Source organism: Leucopleurus acutus, assembly GCF_964270905.1.
Source record: "Leucopleurus acutus genome assembly, chromosome: 10".
NCBI classification, from domain to species: Eukaryota; Metazoa; Chordata; class Mammalia; order Artiodactyla; family Delphinidae; genus Leucopleurus; species Leucopleurus acutus.
In genome coordinates, this window is record NC_139153.1 from 11952408 (window position 1) to 11975934 (window position 23527).

The following is a 23527-nucleotide window of genomic DNA, read 5'->3' on the forward strand; positions in this document are numbered from 1 at the left end:
TTAGTGGAAATGCTTTCAGTTTTTCACCATTGAGTATGATGTTGGTTGTGGGTTTGTCAAATGTGGCCTTTATTATGTGAGGTGGGTTCCCTCTCTGTCCATTTTCTGGAGAGTTCTTATCACAAAAGAATGTTGAATTTTGTCAAAAGCTTTTTCTGCATCTGTCGAGATGATCATATGGTTTTTATTCCTTGTTAATATCATGTATCACATTGATTGATTTGCATATATTGAAGAATCCTTGCCTTCTTGGGATAAATCCCACTTGATCATGGTGTAGATACTTTTAATGTGTTGTTGGATGCTGTTTGCTAGTATTTTGTTCAGGATATTTGCATCTGTGTTCATCAGTGATATTGGTATGTAATTTTCTTTTTTTGTGATATCTTTGGTTTTGGTGTCAGGGTCATGGTGTCTTCGTAGAACGAATTTGGGAGTGTTCCTCCCTCTGCAGTATTTTGGAAGAGTTTGAGAAGGATAGGGGTTAGCTCTTCTCTAAATGTTTGATAGAATTCACCTGTGAAGCCATCTGGTCCTGGACTTTAGTTTGTTGGAAGAGTTTTAATTACAGTTTCAATTTCATTACTTGTGATAGGTCTGTTTATATTTTATAATTCTTCCTGGTTCAGTCTTGGAAAATTGCACCTTTCCATGAGTTTGTGTATTTCTTCGTGGTTGTCCATTTCATTGGCATATAGTCGTTTGTAGTAGTCTTTTATAGTCCATTGTATTTCTGTGGTGTAAGTTGTGATTTCTCCTTTTTCGTTTCTCATTTTATTGATTTGTGTCCTCTCCCTTTTTTTCTTGATGAGTCTGGCTAAAGTTTTATCAATTTTGTTTATCTTCTCAAAGAACCAGCTGTTTTATTGATCTTTGCTGTTGTTTTCTTTGTTTCTCTTTCATTTATTTCTGCTCTGATCTTTATGATTTCTTTCCTTCTACTGACTTTGGGTTTTGTTTGTTCTTCTTTCTCTAGTTGCTTTAGGTGTAAGGTTAGATTGTTTGAGATTTTTCTTGTTTCTTGAGATGAGATTGAATTGCTGTAAACTTCCCTCTTAGAACTGCCTTTGCTGCATCCCATAGGTTTTGGGTTGTCGTGTTTTGGTGTCATTTGTTTCTATGTATTTTTAAAATTTCTTCTTTGATTTCTTCAGTGCTCTCTTGGTTATTTATTTATCCTTCATGTATTTGTGTTTTTCACAAATTTTTTCCTGTAACTGATTTCCAGTCTCATAGCATTGTGGTCTGAAAAGATGCTTGATGTGATTTCAATTTTCTTAAATTTACCGAGGCTTGATTTGTGACCCAAGGTGTGATCGATCATGGAGAATGTTCTGTGTGCACTTGAGAAGAAAGTGTATTCTGCCACTTTCAGGTGGAATGTCCTATAGATATCAATTAAATCTATCTGGTCTGTTGTGTCATTTAAAGCTCATGTTCCCTTATTTACTTTCTGTTTAGATGATCTGTCCACTGGTGTAAATGGGGGTGTTAAAGTCCCCTACTATTATTGTGTTACTGTCCATTTCCCCTTTTATGGTTGTTAGCCTTTACTTTATGTACTGAGGTGCTCCTGTGTTGGGTGCATAAATATTTATAATTGTCATATCTTCTTCTTGGATCGATCCCTTGCTCATTACATAGTGTCCTTCCTTATCTCTTGTAACAGTCTTTATTTCAAAGTCTATTTCATCTGATACAATTATTGCTACTCCAGCTTTCTTTTGATTTCCATTTGCATGGCATATCTTTTTCTATGCCTTCACTTTCAGTCTGTATGTATCCCTAGGTCTGAAGTGGGTCTCTTGTAGACAGCACATATATGTGTCTTGTTTTTGTATCCATTCAGCCAGTCTTTGTCTTTTGGTTGGAGTATTTAATCCATTTACATTCAAGGTTATTATTGATATGTATGTTCCTATTACCATTTTCTTAATTGTTTTGGGTTTGTTTCTGTGGGTCCTTTTTTTTCTCTTGTGTTCCCTGCCTAGAGAAGTTCCTTTAGCATTTGTTGTAGAGCTGGTTTGGTGGTGCTGAACTCTCATAGCTTTTGCTTGTCTGTGAAGCTTTTGGCTTCTCTGTGGAATCTGAATGAGATCAGTGCTGGGTAGAGTAACCTTGGTTGTAGGTTTTTCTCTTTCATCACTTTAAATATGTCCTGCCACTCCCTTCTGGCCTGCAGAGTTTCTGCTGAAAGATCAGCTGATAACCTTCTGGGGATTCCTTTGTATGTTATTTTTTGCTTTTCCTTTGCTGCCTTTAATATTTTTTCTTTGTTTTTAATTTTTGTTAGTTTGATTAATATGTGCTTTGTTGTGCTTCTCCTAGGGTTTATCCTGTATGGGACTCTGTGCTTCCTGGACTTGTGTAACTATTTCCTTACCCATGTTAGGGAAGTTTTCGACTATAATCTCTTCAAATATTTTCTCAGACCCTTTTTCTTTTTCTCTTCTTCTTCTGCGACACCTATAATTCGAATGTTGGTGCGTTTAGTGCTGTCCCAGAGGCCTCTGAGACTGTCCTCAGTTCTCTTCATTCTTTTCATTCTTTCTTCTGCTCCTCAGCGGTTATTTCCCCCATTCTGTCCTCCAGCTCACTTATTCGTTCTTCTGCCTCAGTTACTCTGTTATTGATTTCTTCTAGTGTATTTTTCATTTCAGTTACTGTGTTGTTCATCTGTATTTGTTTGTTCTTTAGTTCTTTTAGATCTTTGTTAAACATCTCTTTTATTTTCTCAATCCATGCCTCCATTCTGTTTCCATGATTTTGGATCATCTTTACTATCATTACTCTGAATTGTTTTTCAGGCAGATTGCATATTTCCTCTTCATTTATTTGGTCTTGTAGGTTTTAACCTTGCTCTTTCATCTGTGACATACTTTTTGTCATCTCATTTTTTTTTTTTTTGATGGGTGGGTTTGTGATCCTGTCTTACTGGTTGTTTGGCCTGAGGCTTCCAACACTGGAGTTTTTAGGCTGTTGGGTAGAGCTGGGTCTTGTTGATCAGATGAGCACCTGTGGGAGACCTCACTCTGATGAATATTCCCTGGGGTCTGAGGTTCTCTTTTAGTCCAGTGGTTTGGACTTGGACTTTCTACCGCAGGAGCTCTGCCCCGACCCCTGGCTCAGAAACCAAGATCCTGTGAGCTGAAAAGGGTGGCAAAAAAAAAAAAAGAAAAAAGGAGCAGAACGATAACAAAGAGGAAAAAATAAAAAAAGATTAGAAAACTAACAGATATGTTAGAAAGAATAGAAAAATAAAAATTTAGATAAAACAACAACCAGAAGGTAAAACAGAACCACAATAGTTAAATTCAGGAGGGGGAAAAAAAAGCCGGAAAAGGCCTTGGCTGTGCTGGGTGGGGCTTAGGCAGGGGTGGGGTTTAGGCAGTGGGCAGGGCTTATGCTAAGGACCCACAGGGCCGGAAAAGGCCGGGTGGGGTGGGGGATGTTGGGGGGGTTTAGCCTTAATGCAGCAGGAGGGGCCCAGGAGTGCCTCTGGCCCTGGAAGGCGGAGGAGCAGGTCCAGGACCCCAGCAGGCTCACTGGGCCCGAGTGGGCAGGGGAAGTGCTAGGCCTGTTCCCCGCATCCTGCGATCTGGAGGGCCCCTCCCCGTTGACCTCTCTTCCTCCCCCCTCCTCCCTCCTATGCCCCTAGCACCTGCGTGGCCGGAGGGAGCCTTGGAAATCAGGGGACCAGACCTGGAAGCCCAACAGTCTTCCCGGAGCCAGGTGGGTGGGGGAACACCTGCAGTGCTTCCCCTGATCCCCTGGCCCAGGAGGGTCCCCCACATTTGCCTCTCCTCCTCTTCCCCCCTCCTCCCTCCCTCCTCTGCCCCTAGGACCAACGTGGCCTGGAGGGGGCCTTGAAGGGCGGGGACCCAGCCTGGGAGTCCAGGCTTCCCGGGGCTGAGTGGGCCTGGGAGACGCCCGCCACACCTCCCCGATCCTCCGGTCCTGGAGGCCCCCTCCCGCCCGCCTCCCTCCTATAGCCCTAGGACCAACACAGCCCACAGGGGGCCTCAGAGGGCCCGGCCCGGGAGCCCCGCAGGCTTCCTGGGCCTGATAGGGTAGGGGAAACGCCTGATCCTACGAGCCCCCCAGGGTCTCTCCAGGCATGGAAACCCCTCCTGCCTCGAGCCACCCCTCAGGGGTGCTGGTCCTGTCCAGCCTCCATTTCTCCTCCCACCTCAGTGCCCCCATGTCCTACCCAGTCGCTCGGGGGTTCCTCCCCTCTCCTTGGGCATAGATGTACCGCACCAGTGTCCGACAGGCACCCTAGTTGCGGGGAGACGCAAACTCTGCATCCTCACCTGCTGCCATCTTGACTCTGCCCCCTCTTAACTTATTTTTGAAATGCTAATCCTTACAAGTAAAACCTGAGGTAATAAAAACTCTAATTAGGGGTGTGTGTGTGTGTGTATGTGTGTGTGTGTGTGTGTGTTTGTATAAAAGTAAACACATTTTTAATAGCTGTTTCTGGTTCTCCAAGAGTATCAATAGTGAAAGTAAAAGGAAGCCACAGACTGTCTTGGGTAAATGTAGCTTCATCATTCTATATGGTCATGTTAATTAACTGACTTGTTCAGCCTGTTTGGACCATAGGAAATTGTGACCTTTCCAACTGTATTCAAATCTGTCAAGCGTAAAAACAGGTGATTTGTTTTTCTTGTCTTAAACCTAAACAACTGCCTGGTTTCTGCTTAGGCAAATGTGGTAGGCAGAATAATGGGCCCCTTAAAGATGTCCAAGTCCTAATGCCCAGACCCTGGGAATGTATTACCTTACACGGCAAAAGGGATTTTGCGGTTGTGCTTATGTTAAGGATTTTGAAATGAGGAGATTTCCTGGTTTATTCAAGTGGGACCAATGTACTCACAAGGCTCCTCATAAGTAAAGGAGGGAGGCATAGCTTCATAGTGTGATAAAGGGTGTGAAGGGACTCGACTGGCCATTTCTAGCTTTACAGATGGGAGTAGGCAACGAGACAAGGAACACAGGCAGCCTCTGAAGCTGAAAAAGGCAAGGAAGTAAATTCTCTACTAGGGCCTCCAGAAGGAATTCAACCCTGCCAACCCTTTCTTTTTTTTTAAGATTTTTTTATTTTTTTGATGAAGACCATTTCTAAAGTCTTTATTGAATTTGTTACAGTATTGCTTCTGTGTTTTTTTTTTGTTTTTTGCGGTATGCGGGCCTCTCACTGCTGTGGCCTCTCCCGTTGCAGAGCACAGGCTCCAGACGCGCAGGCTCAGCGGCCATGGCTCACGGGCCCAGCCGCTCCGCGGCATGTGGGATCCTCCCAGACCGGGGGCACAAACCCGTGTCCCCTGCATCGGCAGGCGGACTCTCAACCACTGCGCCACCAGGGAAGCCCTGTGTTGTTTTTTATTTATGTTTTGTTTTTTTGGCAGGGAGGCACGTGGGATCTTAGCTCCCTGGCTAGGGATAGAACCTGCACCCCCTGCATGGAAGACAAAGTGTTAACTACTGGACCACCAGGGAAGTCCCCTGCCAACCCATTTTAGACTTTGATAGACAAGCCAGCACAGGTTTGTCTGTTATAAGAATTGAAAGAAGGAAGAGAGATTGGGGTTGCCTAGTGAGGGGGAGGGGGCAGTGCGGGTTGGTTTGGGGTTGTGAAGCAGGGCTCCTGGGGCCAGAGGCATTATGGTTATCGGATAGTTATAAGATTAAATGGTCCGCAGCAAAAAGGGTAGTGACTGCCTGATCTTTGGTTGTCTGTGCAACTCCTTTTGGGCCACTGCTAAATAGTCCTTCCTTAGTGAAAGACTCCTAATTGGCCTTGGCTCCAAAACCCTCAAGCAGATTACGTGAAGGTTCGCAACCTTTTTTCCCCCTCAAGTGTTCTGAGCCCCTTTATTGGCAGGAATTGTGCTAGGTACTGAATGCAAAGAACTAGTTACAGACCTTACCCATAAGAACTCTTCCTTTGCATCTCTTAGAACTCTTACCTGGTATTTACAGATCTTCCCCGAACAGGTGGACAGGTGGAGGCCCTAGCACCTTATCGGCAGGCTTGCACCTGGCGTAGTGAAGCATTGGCCTGGAGAGGAAGGTTATGATACAGTCAGCCCTCCAGTCTTTGCATGTGGATCCTGTGGCTATGGAACCTGAGTAAATGGAGGGCCGATTGGACTCCTTACGTAAAGGACGTGAGCACCCGCGAATTTTGCTATCCAGGGGGGTCCCCGTGGATATCGAAGGGTGAGTGTATACCGTCAGATGATCTGCCTTTGAATCCCAGGTCTGATGTTCTAGTTTGGCCAAATCACTTCACCTTTCTAAATTGATTTCTTCTTCTCTAAGATAGGGAGTTGTCAGGAAGGGGAAAAAATAAAGCTATTTTAAAAGCTGGTCGCTCTTTGAGTTGAAAGCTAAAGACAGATGAATTATAGTCTTTTTTCGTTCTGTCAAGGTAAAGGGCTAATCTAGATGGGAGGGGTTGGGACCAGGGGGCTTAAATTGTTCTGTATAATAAAGAAACAAGAATTTTTAGGTTTTACTTGAAGCTGGAGGGAAAATTCTTTTTGTTTTTATTTTGCTTTTGTTTGGGCAGGGGTGGTGAGAGAAAGTGGGTCCTAGAATTAGGCTCGAGATGAGGCTACAAATGGCTACTCCACTGGCAGAAAAGGAAGGGGGTAGAGAGCTTCAGTGTCTGATTCTCAGTTTTAAATAGTTTCTTACTGTTTACTTGTTATTTATTTATTTGTTAAAATCTTCCTCTACTAAAGGTCTGCTTTTCACAACACCCAGGTGTTAATGTGTTTTGGAGACAGAGTAGAGATGGCTGTGTCTACACTAGTGTGGAGGGGAATAGAGAGAGGGGAGATGATGGGAATTAGGTTGCAGTCAGGATTTAGGATGAGTGACAAGGAATTATTAGGAAGTTGTAAGCACTCACCTTAGGATCCTTGAAATTATTAAGGAACGTCCTGGGCTTCATACAGTTATGTGAGATAACGGTCTAAAATTTGCATTTGAATGTTAAAGATGGTACAATTTAGGACCGTTTACATGTCAGGGATGATACCTACTTAACAGGGTTGGGAGACTTCTACCTAAATGAGAATGTAGGTAAAAGCACTTCATAAACTAAGGAAATACATCATCAGCCCTAAGATAAAGTGTCTTCCCATGAAGATTTTGTAAAAAGGAAGTCAGACGTAAATTCAACTCTGATCACAAGTATGAGAATAATTATCCGGAAGTTATGAGCTCTGTAATAGTTTTCTTTGTTTATGAATTCAGTTCAAACGGATAGTAAAAACAATTTGGATGTTAAAGACACAGTTTTTAAAAATGACTCTATATGTCCCAAACATATCACGTTAAGACTTGGGGGTTTAGGATCCCACTGTAATAACTTTAGGCCCATCTAGCAGGAACAGAAGTAGCTTTGGTCGTGCAGTATTTAGCTGACGTTGTGGATCGGCCTGAGCACAAGGAAATGATGATGTTGCCAAGGAATGGGAAATGACACGTGTCGGGTATATACTCGACACTTGACATATATTGTCTTTCGTAAAGCTTATTGCTGCCCAAAAGAAGTGGTAGCATCTGCAGTCTTTAGATGGTGGTTGAGGGAACGGGCAGGGTGTGTGTGTGTTGGGGTGTGTGTGTGAAAATTACAGTGATTAAAGAACTTGCTTAAAATCATAGCGTTGAAGTGGTAGAGCTGGCATGAAGACTCTTACCAGCCTCAGGGTCCAGTTCTTTCCCTCCCACCGTGCTGCCGTGGGGGCCCGGAAGTAAACTGACACGCAGCAGCCGAGCCTGGTGTGGTTCTGGTTCCTTGTCCCAGTGTCACACCGCATCTTAATTGATTTTCTTCTGCAGAGCATTTACAGAAAGCTTCTGACAAGACTTCGTGAGATGTTATAGGTGACAGGTATGTGGGAAAAAAGATGAAGTCATTAGCTGAATTAAGTTCTGGAGTGGACAGGTTAAGTTCCTGGATTGCCTCAAGTTTCATTTACATGGGACCAGCCATCTTTCGTGAGGTCATGACAGAAATGCTGGCAAACTCTTTCCATTAGTGGGTCTTGCATGCAGTATGCACTTCTTCTGTTGTGGGACTCTTTTTTATGTTGTTGTTGTTCAGAATTCACCTTAGGGGTTTTCTCAAACTCGGCATTCTTAATCTATAGTGGTTTTTAGCTTTCTTTTTTCTTTCCAGACTGCGTGAATGATGCAGTTTCAGTTCTGGGTGTTAGGATTCTCTTTCACACTGGTTTGTCATGACCTTAAAGTATTTTAAGTTTCTCTTTGCGTTAATTTTTTTTTTTTTTTTTAATGTAGTACCCCGGTGAGCTAGAGATTTGTTCTACCAAGTGAGTTTAAATCACCGGCAGCCGGAGTTGTCCATGAGCGTTGTCAGACTTGACCACATGTAAAACCCTGCCAGTGGTCTTTTTCTTTTCAACTTGGTAGGTTTTGGGGTCCAGACTCGAAGGCTAGTTACGCTTCTGCATCAGCCTTTAGGTTGTTAAGAGTTGCCAAAGGTGGCATACAGTACCAGGGATGGAGAGTTGTTTGTTACCATGATCAGGATGGTCTTAGTTTATAGTTGCCATCCTAGCTCTCCCCTGTAGGTAACTGACAAGTCCTAAGAGTCGTTCTGAGCTGCAGCCACCCACAAAAACCACATGCATGGCATTTTACTCAAAACTTTAACCACTGCTTTGTGATGCAAAACTGGTGGAATTTTGGGTACTTTCTGTAAAATCGAAATCTTTACGGGGGTTTTCCAACATTCTAGTTGATTGTTAACAAATGATCACTGTAACGAAGAGGAGAGAGCAGAGTTGGCTAATCTACCAACTGTGGTAGGTAGGATAGGATGCCAGTCTGTATGGAATCTTTCCACGTGGAGAAAGCCACGTTGACTGAGAGAACAGATTCTCCTTTTGAAAAATGCAATTAAATAAGAGATATTTATATGAGATTTGTAGTTGTAAAAGAGATTTTAGGAGCTTCTTATCTTTGCCACAAAGTTTTCAGTCTTGACAAAGTAATCATATTCAGGAGTTTCTAACTTGTAGATCCTCTTATGAAAGAGATTTGAAAAGAAAAAGAAATCCATTTGTATTGTAGGACAAAATACAGTTCTGCATAAGAACTTTCTGTCAAGTGAGAACTGTTATGGGAAACTGATTATGGATAAGATACTGTAGCCCGTTTCTGGAATGGGGATAGCAGGTGGAAGAGCTCTCTCCTGTTTAGCTGAGTCAGGAGTGCTTTGTTTATTCTGGAGCTAAGCCCTTGGGCAAGTCTCTTTACCACTGTGAGGCTCAGTTTCTTACCTTTAAAATGAAAGCTCCACTCCCATCTATGGTTTGGTAGATAAGAACATGTTGTCTCAGGAACCTTCAGTAGGAGTCCTTTGTTATTATATCCTGTCTTGGGTAAAGGTGACTTTTACTGTCATGTAAATTAAGCCTTCTGTCAAGCACATTTTGTTTTTTAAAATCTGTGAAAACATTATTTTAGCAAAACTCAACTCTACTTGTGTAAGTATGTAGTTGTGATCCTTTTGTATTTAATAGTATTGAGGGACTAAATTTCCTTCTATGTAGCCCAGAAGTCAGACTAATGGTCTCATGATTAGCCTTAAAATAACTATCAGAAACTTTCAGGCTGTTTCTCATTAGCGCATTATCCCAACCAACCGTAGGAGGAGGATACAGAAATCTATAATTGAGTTTTTTTTAAATTAATGAATTTATTTTTTAGTTTTGGTTGCATTGGGTCTTTGTTGCTGCATGCGGGCTTTCTCTAGTTGTGGTGAGCGGGGGCTACTCTTCGTTGTGGTGCGCGGGCTTCTCATGGCAGTGGCCTCTCTCGTTGCGGAGCACAGGCTCTAGGTGCACAGGCTTCAGTAGTTGTGGCACGTGGGCTCAGTAGTTACGGCTCGCGGGCTCTAGAGCGCAGGCTCAGTAGTTGTGGCACAAGGGCTTAGTTACTTCATGGCGTGTGGCATCTTCCTGGGCCAGGGCTCGAACCTCTGTCCCCTGCATTGGCAGGCAAGTTCTTAACCACTGTGCCACCAGGGAAGCCCTATAATTGAGTTTTTAATGTGATAATTCCTTAGTGTACTGTGAAGATCGTGGTAATTTCTCACTAGCACATAAGTAAAGCTTTGTTTAGTTTGCTACTGCAAAGACTGAGTTGCTGGTTAGCTTCCACAAATAAGGTATGCTTGCTTTGTAATTCATGTTAGGAAATGTTTAAACAGGGTGAAAGAGCAGTTTTTACAGGAGCAAAATCAGGCAACCCATTTTCAGAAAGGAGAACCAAATAAAACTAAACTGACTGAAGAACAGCCAGTAATGAGCTTGGGAACAGGTAGGTTGAATCACATTTTTAAAAAACAAAGTGAAAAGCGTATTTTGTGTGCGTGTGTGAGGAGTCAGGGCGCACAGCTTTAAGAGTATTTGCGGGGTCTTCCCTGGTGGCGCAGTGGTTGAGAGTCCGCCTGCCGATGCAGGGGACACGGGTTCGTGCCCCGGTCCGGGAAGATCCCACATGCCGCGGAGCGGCTGGGCCCGTGAGCCATGGCCGCTGAGCCGGCGCGTCCGGCGCCTGTGCTCCGCAACGGGAGAGGCCACGGCGGTGAGAGGCCCGCGTACCGCAAAAAAAAAAAAAAAAAAAAGTATTTGCGCAGGATGAACTTTCGAGTAAAGCTCTAGGGCTCAGCAGGGTGGAAGCTGTATCTGCAGGGGGAAACAAGGTTCATCACTACATAATTTCAGGGACATAAGTAGAAACGGGCCAGAAAATAGAAATGTTAGAAAAGTGGAACGGAATTTCCCAGACCCTTTGACTTAACACGTGGTTTAGTTAAGGAAGTTGGCAAAATCTTCAAATATGAATCCGTGCTACAGAAAACTTTTAAAATTCAATAATCAGAGCCAAGAAGACTTTTTGCATGTTAGTAGTATGCTGTCACATTTGTTTCTTAGCCCGATAGCACTAATTCTTCACCTCCGTGAGTAACTTTGAAGGTGACTTGGACCTTGATCCTTGAAATAGAAGTGTTGAAAAAGCGATGTCTGGAGAAAGGTGAAATCACAATCACACATCAAAGGCTGTAGGAGTTATAACTTCAAATTTTATGTTTCAGTTGTACCAGCTTTGTGTTCACACGCAAACTCCAAGGGTAGGATCTACCGCTTGTAGGGTGGAGTGGCATTCTGATTCCATTTATTTTCTGCTGAAGCTGGCGAGTTGAATGAAGATTGTATCTCAGGTGACAGGATTCGAATGAAACCGGACAAACCTGTAAAAGCTGCAACCTGAACGTGTCATTGCAGAACTCTGCAGTGAACGAGATGGGACGGGGCTTGGGAGACAAACCACACACACTGCCTCTCCGTGCTGGGCAGCTCAGGAGATTGACGGGAGATCCGAGGGGAGCAAGTCCTTGCTGGCTGGAGCTCACGTTCGGGGAGGGGCGGGGGGGTCGGCGTGCAGCGCCAGTTTGTTTATAGCTACAAGTACGTATCTGTCTTGGGCTTGCCTTATTATGGAAAAATTCTATGGACATACGCTGCACCGAATGGAAAATTACTCACTTTTTTTAAAAGTTATCTATTATAAAGTAGAAACATCGGTTTTGAAACTAGTCATTTAAACTGGAATTTAATCACGACCTAGTTCCCAACATTGGATGGTAATTATCCTTATTTAGCAAAGCACAGAGAAAAATCAGTGTGTGTTAAAAGAGCAACCACGGTGGGCATTGCTCTCAGGAGGGGACAGGTTTCACTACCTTTGGATAGACGCGTTAGCTTTTGTAAAACATTTTCAACTGTCTTGAAGGACTCTGACCGCTGGGCATGAGTGAGAACTAATCTCCCTGTTGGTGATTCCTTTGCACTGCAGGTAGCAAGATGCAGGTCCCCCAGGGAACGTGCAGGAGTGGGAGCCTTACCATGTGCTACAGTGCTCGTGACAGTCTGCTTGGCAGTCACTTACAGAGAAGAATGAATGGCTGGCTACTGTATGAACTCTCCCCCACATCTGTTCAGGTAGTTCTCCGTTATCATGAATCAGGTAAGCATTTTTGGAATTAATCTGGTAGGCAGACCAGTTATACTTTAAATTGGTCCTAAAGGAAGTATATAATTGGAATAGCTGTTGTTATGACGCAAAGAGATGTCTAAATGAAAGCCACCAGCCGGTCACTGTATTTTCTTCTGCATCATTTATTAAATATTATTTTTATATCTGCATTTACAAACTTTACTCATTTCAGAACTCTGCTTTCAATACATGTTTAACTTTTTTTGTAGAGAGATTCTCTTGTAAAATGAGATCCATGTACAAAACTAGGCAACAGATATAAAAGTTTCCTTTCATACTTTTTCATCCATCAAGAAAAGAAATAATGTGACAAAGAAATAAAACCCAACTGTGGCTCTTGCACAAGAATAACATGTCAGTGTTCAAACTATGAGCTCTAATGGGATAGATCATATTTCATCTTTATATGGATGGATATAGTTTTTAATACTTCTTAGCTACTGTAGCATGTTGGTTCAGATGAAGGAAAAAAATCAGCTCTACTGTTTGGACTAGATAATCTAGAGCCCATCAATTAATCATTTCTTGATAACGTGACACCAGAATTCACCTAGGAGATGACATTGATTGGCTAGCAGTATGCATTTACCTCAAGCGTGGCATAAAAAGTTCCCTTTAAAAAATTCACTGACTTGGCAAACTAAAGTCTGAGCCTCTAATTCAGCTCTCTTACTTAAAGAAATAGTTTAAATGATCAATTCAGAAGCCTTAAAGTATCTTTGAAACTAAAGTTGCTTTTCTTAAAATGAATGCTGACTTGACAGTTCATAGGCTTGGAGCACTGTCACTACGAGACAGAGGCACTAGTGCCGCTAGCAATGAGAAGTAGTATCACCACAGGCTAATTATATGGTACAAAATGCCCGGGGGCCTGAAACTCACTATTAATATGATTTTGGCAGCAGCATCGTTTGATAGTTAACCATTTATTACATACTATTAACACACCAGCTTCAAAGATGTGCACTCCCCTTAGGATACTCAGGAGTTACAAATTTATTGTGATTGCATAATTGGTATTGCACAGTTCTATAAAAAACATAAATACTGGCTATTCTAGTTTTAAATACAAAATACATGTCATATACTTTTAAATCTATAATGTGGTTCAAGTGCAAATCAGGTGCTTTCTTTAGTCCTTCCAAAAAAGGCATTTTTAATATTTTTGGCACAAATGAAATTTCATCGTGCCAACAATTCTAATTACAATACATATATCCAGACCTTGAGAGGAGCAGTCATATACATACGGTATAAAACTGAGTATTTACAAATATACTAAGCATAAATGTAACCTCTGTGGGTGAATCAGAACGAATTAGCCACACCCACGCTAAAAATAATTTAAAAAGGTAAGTACGATTCCTTTATTTCATTTGCTTATGCTGGTTGCTGTGGGTTGACGTTCATGTGAGGAGGATGTCCTAGAAGACCAATTCTTTGTTTCTGCTTCCTTTGTTCTGTCATCTGGAAAGTTAAAAAGTTTCATCATTAGACCCAGACACTTCCTGTACGTCAAATCATATACTCAACCATAGATTACCTCTGTGGTTATGGTTTATACTGAAACCCACTTTCTACAGTGTACTGTCAGTATATCAAACACAGAACTTCAAAAAGGACATCTTCCTAGGCAGAATGGGGAATTCCGTGCCTTAGGCAATGTGACATTCAGAAACTTTGCTTTCTACTTGTTTCATAAAGGAACAAAAAAACAGTTAAAGCACAAGATTCTTGATCGTTTCCCAAATCCACTTCCAACTGATAGCTTTGTATGACAGTAACCACACACTGAACTGTCAAGAAAAGCAGTGTGTTTAAAATCCTAGGTTTAAGAGAGATTAAGTCCACGGTCTTCAGGGGGTCTTGATTCCTCTCCAGTGACTCTTGGGCCGTTTTGATCTGCGAGAAAAAAAATCACACAGCATTTCTAGGGAGATGAGGAATGTCCTCTCCTCTGAGGTCCAGGGTGACTAAATAACATAATCATGGCCTGGCACTCAGTGGTGACTATTCCTTGCCACCTACAGACACTAAGGTCAGGAAAGACCATTTCCTAAGGCTGGTCAAATGAAACAGTGCTTTCCAGACCCAGAACAAGAGGTTGGTACCGTTTATTTCGGCTGCCGAACTAAATCAGTTCTCACGTTGACAGGTATCCAGCTCTGTTCTGGCTATTTCAGGGCATAATTAATTCCCTGCATTCACATTTCTCATAACCCAGGTAGTCCTAGCTCAGGATTTGATGCTGGGCATCAAATATTTTGGTACAAAATATCCTGAGAACATAAAATAAGATTAACTTACCTAGGTTCAATTTTAACGCATAGCCGTTTTCCTTTCATATCAAAATACTATTTTTAGGCTCCTGTGAAGTGCCTTCAGTTATATTTTAGAAGATTTACAAGGAGTGAATATTTCCGAAAGGCAGCTTTTTATAAAGCCTTTTATAAAGAGTTGAATTAGGATATTCCAGCTAGCCTCTAAAGTTTCCTTGGATGAGTGACAAATCGTGAAGGGAGGTGTCACACCCTATACTACACAGATTCAGCTGCGGAAGCAGAACCTCACGTGACCCGTGGAATAAATTCACAAGTAGATTGTAACGCAATCAGTAATTCAGTCATCTCACTGCCTGACACTTCATGTCGCTTAGCCCCAGAGTCTCACCCCCTGACTAGCCCCTTGAGAGGGAATCCAGTAAAACTTAACTAAATTTAATAATCGCCACATTCTCACAGATTTAGGAATCTTGGTGCGCTCAACCCGTATTGACAGATACTTTAAAGATGCTGCGATTTTTCTGCTGTTGAAGTTGGCCATTGAAGCTTTCCCTGGAAATTTTCCATAAATAACTACGTGCATTTGAGATGACCTTTTATGTACACGCATCTTCACGCCTGTTTGTTGGATCAGCTTTTTGTGACTTTTCAATCTGTTGGCTCTTCCTCCTCTTAAACTTAAGGGCTTCTAAACTGGGTTCCTTATAGCAAATGAGTCTTCAACTGAAGGCACACCTTCCTTCCCTCTTCGACAGGCTATCGCCTGATAGCCCAGTGTGGAGGTCCGATTCTGATTTTCCAGGGTTGTCTTCTTAAAAATAACGATTGCATCACTCTCCCTGCATCACAAACCTTAAAGCTCCCTACTGCTGTAGGTTAGTGGCCAAAACCTTCGTTCAGGCAGTCATATTCCTGGTAATTTCAAGAACCTAGTACATACCCATCTAATTTTGTTTTCTGTTTCCCTAGAATAATGGTTCTTAAACTTTGGCGTGCAGAGAAACACCTAGAAGGCTCCTTAAAACACGGATCCAAGGGCCCACAGAGTTTCTGACTCAGCAGGCCCAGGGTAGGGCTGGTGAGTTTGCATTTGTAACAAGTTCCCCGGTGATACTGGTGTTACTGATCTGGGGCCGCTGCTGCTGTAGAAGAGCTCTTCACTGGTTATCTCAGAAACAGGCCAAGATCACTGTGGTTATATTTTCATATACTTGAATACTTAAAAAAAAAAAGTATTTTGGGTAAATGTATTATTTTTCTCAAAATAAGACCTTGGAGAAGATTCTCTGCAGTTGAGCAGGTGGTCGGCACACAAATCTGACTGCCTGGATTCTGTTCTGATCGACCGTGGCCTTTTTAGACAGAATGGCTACCATTTAAGTGAGTAATAAATGGTAAGGAATTGGGCAACTGCTTAAGTATTGGTCCCTTTTGGCAAGGTCATCATCCAGTGATAATTATATGGGAACAGTAATGAAAACAAAACCCCCTAAAGGACTAAATCTGGCCTACAAGAAACCAAGCTCAACACTGCTGGCCAGTTAAGTTTCCCTGGCCCCTTAGTACATATTCTCACATAACTTCTGGCTTTATTAGCTCAATTCAACCTCCTTACCTATTATTGGTCTTCACAGATTCACATGCACTATATATGTTATTTAAGGCATCAGCATTTTCTGTTACTACTATCTATATCAAAACAGAAATAATGACCAAAGTCTATCCTTAGCATATTCTCACAGTGTATTCTCTCCGGACATTTGAAACAAAACAAAACTGACTAGATAAAAATATCCATCCGGGGCTTCCCTGGTGGCACAGTGGTTAAGAATCCGCCTGCCAATGCAGGGGACACGGGTTTGAGCCCTGGTCCAGGAAGATCCCACATGCCACGGAGCAACTAAGCCCGCGAGCCACAACTGCTGAGCCTGCGCTCTAGAGCCCGCGAGCCACAACTGCTGAGCCTGCATGCCACAACTACTGAAGCCCGCACGCCTAGAGCCCGTGCTCCGCAACAAGAGAAGCCACCGCTCGCCGCAACTAGAGAAAGCCCACGCACAGCAATGAAAACGCAACGCGCCCAAAAATAAACAAAATAAATTAAAAAAAAATATATCCATCAGATTCATGTCTAAGGTGGTAACTTCAGTCAAAATTCTAATACAGAAAAAGCTACCTTGATTAGTGTGAAATGTCCCATTTGTAGTAGATACATTTAAAATCCTCAAAATCTACATTTAGCTAAGAATGAATATTTGAAGCAATATCCTTCTTCATAATCTATATACCGACTAACTTGAATTTCAGCATTCCTTCTTTTGACTCAGTCTAAACAAGAAGCAAACGATATGGTAGCTTTACAAGTCAGATGTAGCCAAACATCTAAAAGATCTTCCATGAAAATACGGAGTGTTGAGTGCAAATGGGCAAGATTTACTCCACCACTATCGGCCTCCAAACGACTAAGGGCTGGCATAGCAGGGACGGTTCATCGACAGCCCAGGAAAGCCGCAACCTGCTTTCCTGTCACAGTGAGGTCGCGGCTACTCAGATTCTAAACAGCCCAGAAACTCCAGTCATCAGAATTGTGCTTCACAGTTCTATGAAATCAGCCACGCTCCTAACGAGGAGCCTAAGATATTCAGAAGTAAAACTGCAGCATCTCTCGAATGCAGTTATATTGGTTTAATAGAAATATACAGATATCCACACTCCTGATCCTTAGTGGGCTGTTCCTCTCCAGTTCATCTGGCAAACGCTCAAGCTTTGAAACCAAGCTCCTGCATTCCCACCTCTGAGAGGGTTTCCGAGGCACTGACTCGAATCCTCTCCCTGTGGTCAGGCTGAATGAAGTGCTCCCTTTTCTCCACTCCCAGAGCAATCTGTTCAAACCTCTGTTACGTACTTACCATGTTGAATTATAATTTATTTGTTTACTTGTTTGTCTCCCACTCTAGGCTGTTAGTTCCTTGAAGAAGGAGAATTGGTTCTATTCACCTTTGTAACCCCAGTACCTAGGGCTGCACCTGGCAAATAGGTGTTTCATAAATGATGGTTCGAAGAACAAATGACCCAGAGCACAGTGCCATTCCTCGAGCATGCCATGCGTTTTCATGCCTTTGCTCATGCCGATTCCTTTCCTGGGATGCCCCCTGCTGCATTTTTCAGCTAGCTCAGAAGTCACCTGCTCGTAGGACTGTAGAAGCTAAACTCCTCCGACCCTCTAAGGCCTCTCACGGGACTGCCTGCCTACTTCTCTGTGCTCCTTTGTTCACAAATGAAACTCACTTCATTCCTCGGGCCGTGGAACTTTTCCTACTGTATCCTAACATTAGAGGTCTGCTTCTTTCTGGATCGGTTACAGTATCCTAGATGGCAGGTGTTACCAAAGGCCACTCTCTTGTGGTTCCAACACAGTGTAAGGACCACAGACATTCAAGTAAGGTTTAAAATTCCATTCTTCCAACTGTGGGGAATTATTCTATTCTTTTGTTCTTCCTTCCTTCCTTACGCAGTTACTGTTAACAAGATGATAACCCTCTTGCGTGAAAAATGCCAAACATGGGCTTCCCTGGTGGCGCAGTAGTTGAGAGTCCGCCTGCCGATGCAGGGGACACGGGTTCGTGCCCCGGTCCGGGAGGATCCCACATGCCGCGGAGCGGCTGGGCCCGTGAGCCATGGCCGCTGAGCCTGCGCGTCCAGAGCCTGTTGCTCCGCAACGGGAGAGGCCACAACAGTGAGAGGCCCGCGTACCGCAACGAAACAAAACAAAACAAAACAAAAAACAAACAAACAAAATGCCAAACACTATCGCATGCTAATATGACATGAATTTCAAGCACTACTTCTTTTCCTACCAACTACAAATAAGGGTCACTGTCCTATAGGAAGCCAGTCACATTTTCAAGAAAGTGAACCCTTCTCTCAATATAAAGAAAACATGCAAAAAAAATTTAAGTTCTTACATTAGTTCTCCGCCTTGGAATAAGAATGTAAGAGAATCACATTTAGTATTCAGAATCTCTTGGGAGGGGAAACTTCAAGATGAGAAGCATCATTAAGTAACACTTAGAACAGCAATTTTAATTAACTGTTCTTGGCAGTAATAGAAAAACCACTAACCAGGATTTTACTAATATCCTTGATAAGAACTTTTTCTCCTCAAACTGGTATTTTAAGAAAACAACAACCAACGAGGTCAATAACAGTTAAGATTAAATCCCAAGACATTCAGCTGTCTTTGCTCCATTATGCTGGTTTTTGGACCATCAGATCTGCAAAAATATCTAAGTGATGAAGCAATTTTTGTATTTTCCAGCACTTTTACCAGTGAATGGTATTCTTTCATAGCTGTTTTAAAAAATATCTGCCACAGAGTTTCTTGTTCATTAATCATTCATGGAGTTTTTATTTTTTAATTCAGAATTTTTTTCCCTTTGGAGGGCAGGAATTCTCACAATGACCGTTTAAGAACCAGCAGTTCTCTGACCTGTCTGCATGGCTTTTTATGCAGAACAATTTAAGAAATCTTTAGGACTGGTACACACCAAATTTAATAAAATTCAAATCTTTTCAACAAGTTGATTGTCAAACAAATGCTTTACAGTTTTGTTACAAAATCAAAAGAAAATGTTGACTAATTCCTTCTGAAAAAAGCAAATTTTCCCCAGCAAAGGCAACAATGCTGAATTTTTCCTGTGATTCTGGTCACCTTAAAACCTAAGCAGATCAATGCTGGTAAAGGCACTGGAGAATATAGTACTGGTTTCCTCCGATTTCTCCTTAGCCTATAACATCTTACAAGAAAAAACGGTCCAATTTCAAATTCATTCATAGGGGAAAGGTTTTCTGAAGGGTGGTTCTAACCGTTAACTTTAAAACCAAAATGTAAACAGAGCTGAAACCAAGCAGTTTAAACCACACTGGTTTTGATGTCACTTAATGAACCTTAGTCTATATGTAATCAAGTTTACATAGTTTGTTCAAGCCAAAATTTTGGCTTCAGAGAAACGATTCTAATGCCAAGTCTCCGATCAGTGGTGTAACATGGCAATGACTGTATCACTCCTTAACGTTTAAGTGCGTGATGCGACTTCTGAAACTCTTTAACGTTCTTAAAAAAATGAATGAGAATTTAAACAGTCAACCATGAAAGGCAAACAGGGTACAGTGACAAAACAAAACAAGGGAAAATAAAAACACAACACACGCACACAAAATCAAACCCAGACTGCAGGACCAGGAGTTCCAGCCTGACATTTTCAGGTGAAGTTGGATAAATTTCCTAAGAGCCTGCCATGAACCTGAATGTCCTCACGAAATAAAACGAGGGAATTGGGTGCAATGCCATCTGTGGTCTTGGCTCCCTCCTATACCTATGATTCTCTGTGCAAATTCCTCAGCTTCCATTCGCTCCTTAGACCAGGTTCACTGGTTTGCACAGTGTGCATCACTGAAGCAACTTCAGAACCACCCTCAGGGAGCGATTCAACACACAGGATCCTAAGCATTGAAAGGACAGGCCCGGCCGACAGAGAAGGGCTCGAGCGGCATTTACTACCCCAGAATACCCAATAATAGTTTGCTTCAGACATGTTTACAAACGGCACTTTATAGAGCGCTAAATACTTCCTTTATTTAGGTCTGCATGAGATCAATTTTTGTAAGATTTTTTGGCATCTAATTTAAAACATCTGATTTAATGGAGATTCTTGTAGCCACAGCTCTCTCAAAGGGAGAGGAAGGGAACTTGAGCATTGCTACATGCCTTATGGAGCTCGCCTCGCTCTTCAGGGGGGAAACAGAAGCAGCTGTAGCAGGCAGTGTGCTCCTGAATCAGTGTAGTCCTGTGGAACATTTGTCAAGTGTTTCACAGCGGGGGTAAAAAGTTAATAAAATAATAAGCAAAGTGATCTAGTTAGACCTTCATTAGTTTTACTTATTTAGGTTATTACTCATTTTAGGTGGCTACCAAGCTCAGTGCTGTAGACAGCCTTCATAAATAAGGTCTTCCGTTCCCATTAGTCTTCTTATTTGTATCTCAGCACATGTGAAAGAAAAGAACTTGAGGCCAAATGGCATCTTGGGGCTCAGTTTGGAATAATTTAGTTGGAACAGAAATACAATTCAAAGTGGGATTGTTAAAGTGCCACGTAAACTACCTCCAGGAAGAGCTGATGCCAGACAGGGCCTTCACTAGTTATCATGTACCTAAGAGGAACAAATCACTTGCGGGTAGACCTTACAACTTACCTCCAGGCCAGCCCTGCCTGATAACTACCGCTGTGCAAAATTTATAATCTTGTCTACGGAATCGATTAAAAGCTTTCAGCACCGCGTGCGGGAGGCTGAACTGTTGCCGGGTTTGTGCAGGATTATCCCGGTCAGCTACGGGCAGAGCACAGGTCCTCCCAGCAGGAGGTCACCACCTGGTAACTGTGAGTGCTCATTTGAAGGGGGTCAAGGGCGGGGCAGGGGGGCTCTGGAGTATACAGGGTTTGCTGCAGACTTGCCCCCTTCGCCCAGCTTAGTTACAGGGGCAAAGCATTTATCTTACGGACAGGGAGCAGGATGGGGCAGCGCATCTGTAGACGGCTGAGCTGGGTGAGTGCAGGGACGCGGCCGGCAGAGCGGTCACTGTTCACCCCCAGCACCCGCCACGCCGCCTGGACTATGGGAGCCACTCAGTAAGGATTTGGCCAATGAATGAACCAAAAGGGGCTCTTCCTTGACTGTGGTTTATCCCAGGATGCTGGATTTCAGTATCTGGGGCCAGGGGTCGATAGATCTGAGGGCTGAAAAGCAAAACCAGAAACAGCCTTTAATCTTTTGTCAGTGAAGAAAAGTCAGGAGTACAGCTTTGCACATCGTGTTTTTCTGTACAGCACTTCATTGAAGTAGTTTGCATTTTCTCATTTTCTGGTTTTGTTTTTCATATGAAAACCTCGTCCTGAGCGGCACTGAGAGTAGCGTCATGGGCTTATCCTGTCAAAGGGCAGTGAAGGGGGAGTGGAGGGGAAACTGATGGACTAAATGAGTTTGTCCTCTGTTGCCCGTTTCCTTTTCTATCCAGGTGATAAACTTCAGCATTTTAACATGAGCACTACTGATTTTCTCACCACACCTGGTGTGTATGGTAGTGGGCGTGTGTGGGTGTGTGTAGGCAGGTGGGGTTTCTTTTCCTTACCTGGTCCTTTAATTCTGACAGCTGCCCAGAAAGATTAGTGACCAGCTTCATGGTGGACTCCAGCTTCTCCTGCAGGCTCCTCAGCTCATTCTGCTCTCCTTCCGAATCGCTGCTGACCAGGGACATGGCTCTCATCCTTGGGAACCAGTCAAGGTTTCTTTCCTGGAATCCACATGAAAAAAAGAGGGAGTCACTTCGAAGAGGAGAGACAACAGAGGCAGTCTTATCACACCATCTTTTCTTTGTGCCGTCTTTCACCAGGCTCTTTCTGATTGCTGCAGAACTAATGTACTGTACTGTGTTTTTTTAAACCGTTCAGTAAATATCTTTTTAGTTGAATATAATTAAACTCTCTTAATTCCTAGAAGAAATCACTTTAACATATGAGGAAAAGTGGGTTTCCAAACAAGATTCCTAATCTCCAAATACGACTACTGCCACTCCATCTGTGATCTTTGCAAATGACACAGCTAATGAGATTGGAGTTTTAAAACTGTGTTAAAATATATGTAATAAAATTTACCACTTTAATCATTTTTAAGTGTACAGTTCAGTGGCATTAAGTGCATCCACATTGTTGTGAGCCATCACCACCATCCATCTCGGGGATTCTTTTCATCTTCCCCAACGTCAACTCCATCCCCGCTGAACAGTAACTCTCCCACCCTTGGCAACTGCCTCCTGTTTGCAGTCTGCGGCTTTGACGACTCTACGTACCTCATACCGTGCTGTGTATTTTTTAAAGCGTTATACTTGGAAAATCATTTGCAAACACTCTACAAGTACATGAATTTTAAGATCCCGAGTGTTCTGGGATCGACCAGATAACGTGTATGGGTGTGTTTGCTTGGTAGAGGGTTGTTAAGAGGCTGAAAATGGGGAGCGGGTTCAGTTTCCCTCTTTGTGAACTTATGGACACCACCTCTCGACTCGTGTTTCCTTTTCCTTCGGGCCTGAAATGGCTGGTGGGTGCTGTCAGTTGGTATAAGAAAGACCCATTCAGTCTCCTTCCCTGTCTGTCTCCTCCCTTCGTTTTGATGCCTGTAGCTCACACCTGTAAACAGCATTTCTCACCGCTGGTTAACAGGATGGACAAGCCTCCTCCTCCCACCTCACTTCTTCCTGCCCACATATGCTTTTCTCATACAAAGTACACCTCCTGGGTGAGTTCTGTACAGAGAGGCAGGAATGAACTGTAAGAAAAGCTTCATCAGCCGGAGGTAAGGGGAGGCACACTGACTCATTCCACACCCAGCTGGCGTCACATCTCACCTGGGCCATTCGGATCCTGTCGGGATGAATTCTAATAAACATCCTAACACAAATCACGGCCACCCCACCAACACACACACACACACAGCATTTGCTGTTGTTGCTCTGTGTACACCAGAGATCAGCAGAATTTTTCTGCATAGTAAACATTTTCTGATAGTAAATACCTTTGCCTTTCTGGACCATATGGTCTCTGTCACAGCAAATCTGCTATGTAGCCCCCAAATACCCATTTGTGTAGAGTATACACAAATGAACGGGGGAAGCTGTGTTCCGATAAAACTTTATTTGCAAATGCTGGTGGAGTTGGCCAACCGCTGTCATATACAATAAAAGGCATCAACATACTCAAAATCAAGAACAAAATACCACAAGACGTCTAAATTTTAAAAAGCAACATAACTAAACCGTGTCTTGACCTAATGCAATCTAGCAATATAGAAGCCAAACAAGAACTAGTTGAAAATACCACAAAGAAGGCATACCACGGTGGCACGAGGTGTCCCATCTACTAGAGAGCATTTGCTTAAGACGTGTGGGGAGTCTAGTCGGGACTCACTAGCCTGCCAGCATCCTGAGAGCAGGAAACACCTTAGTACAGTGACTGGAACACAGCAGACCCTTGATAAATATCTGTGGAAGCAAGGAGTGATAAAGCCACTGTCTCCTAGGTGGGCCCTGC

General features: G+C 43.0%; 1 protein-coding gene across 1 annotated transcript in view; it reads right to left on the bottom strand.

Moving 5' to 3' along the window:
- Positions 1-12212: 12212 nt before the first annotated feature.
- Positions 12213-23527, bottom strand: part of ITPR1 (inositol 1,4,5-trisphosphate receptor type 1) — a 318686-nt gene continuing 307371 nt past the window's right edge. The window contains exons 57-58 of the mRNA XM_082847216.1: positions 21574-21735; positions 12213-13572 (exon numbers count right to left, since the gene is read on the bottom strand). Of these exons, the coding sequence (XP_082703342.1) occupies positions 13486-13572; positions 21574-21735 (249 nt within the window). The 3' untranslated portion in view covers positions 12213-13485. The remainder of the gene's footprint in view (positions 13573-21573; positions 21736-23527) is intronic.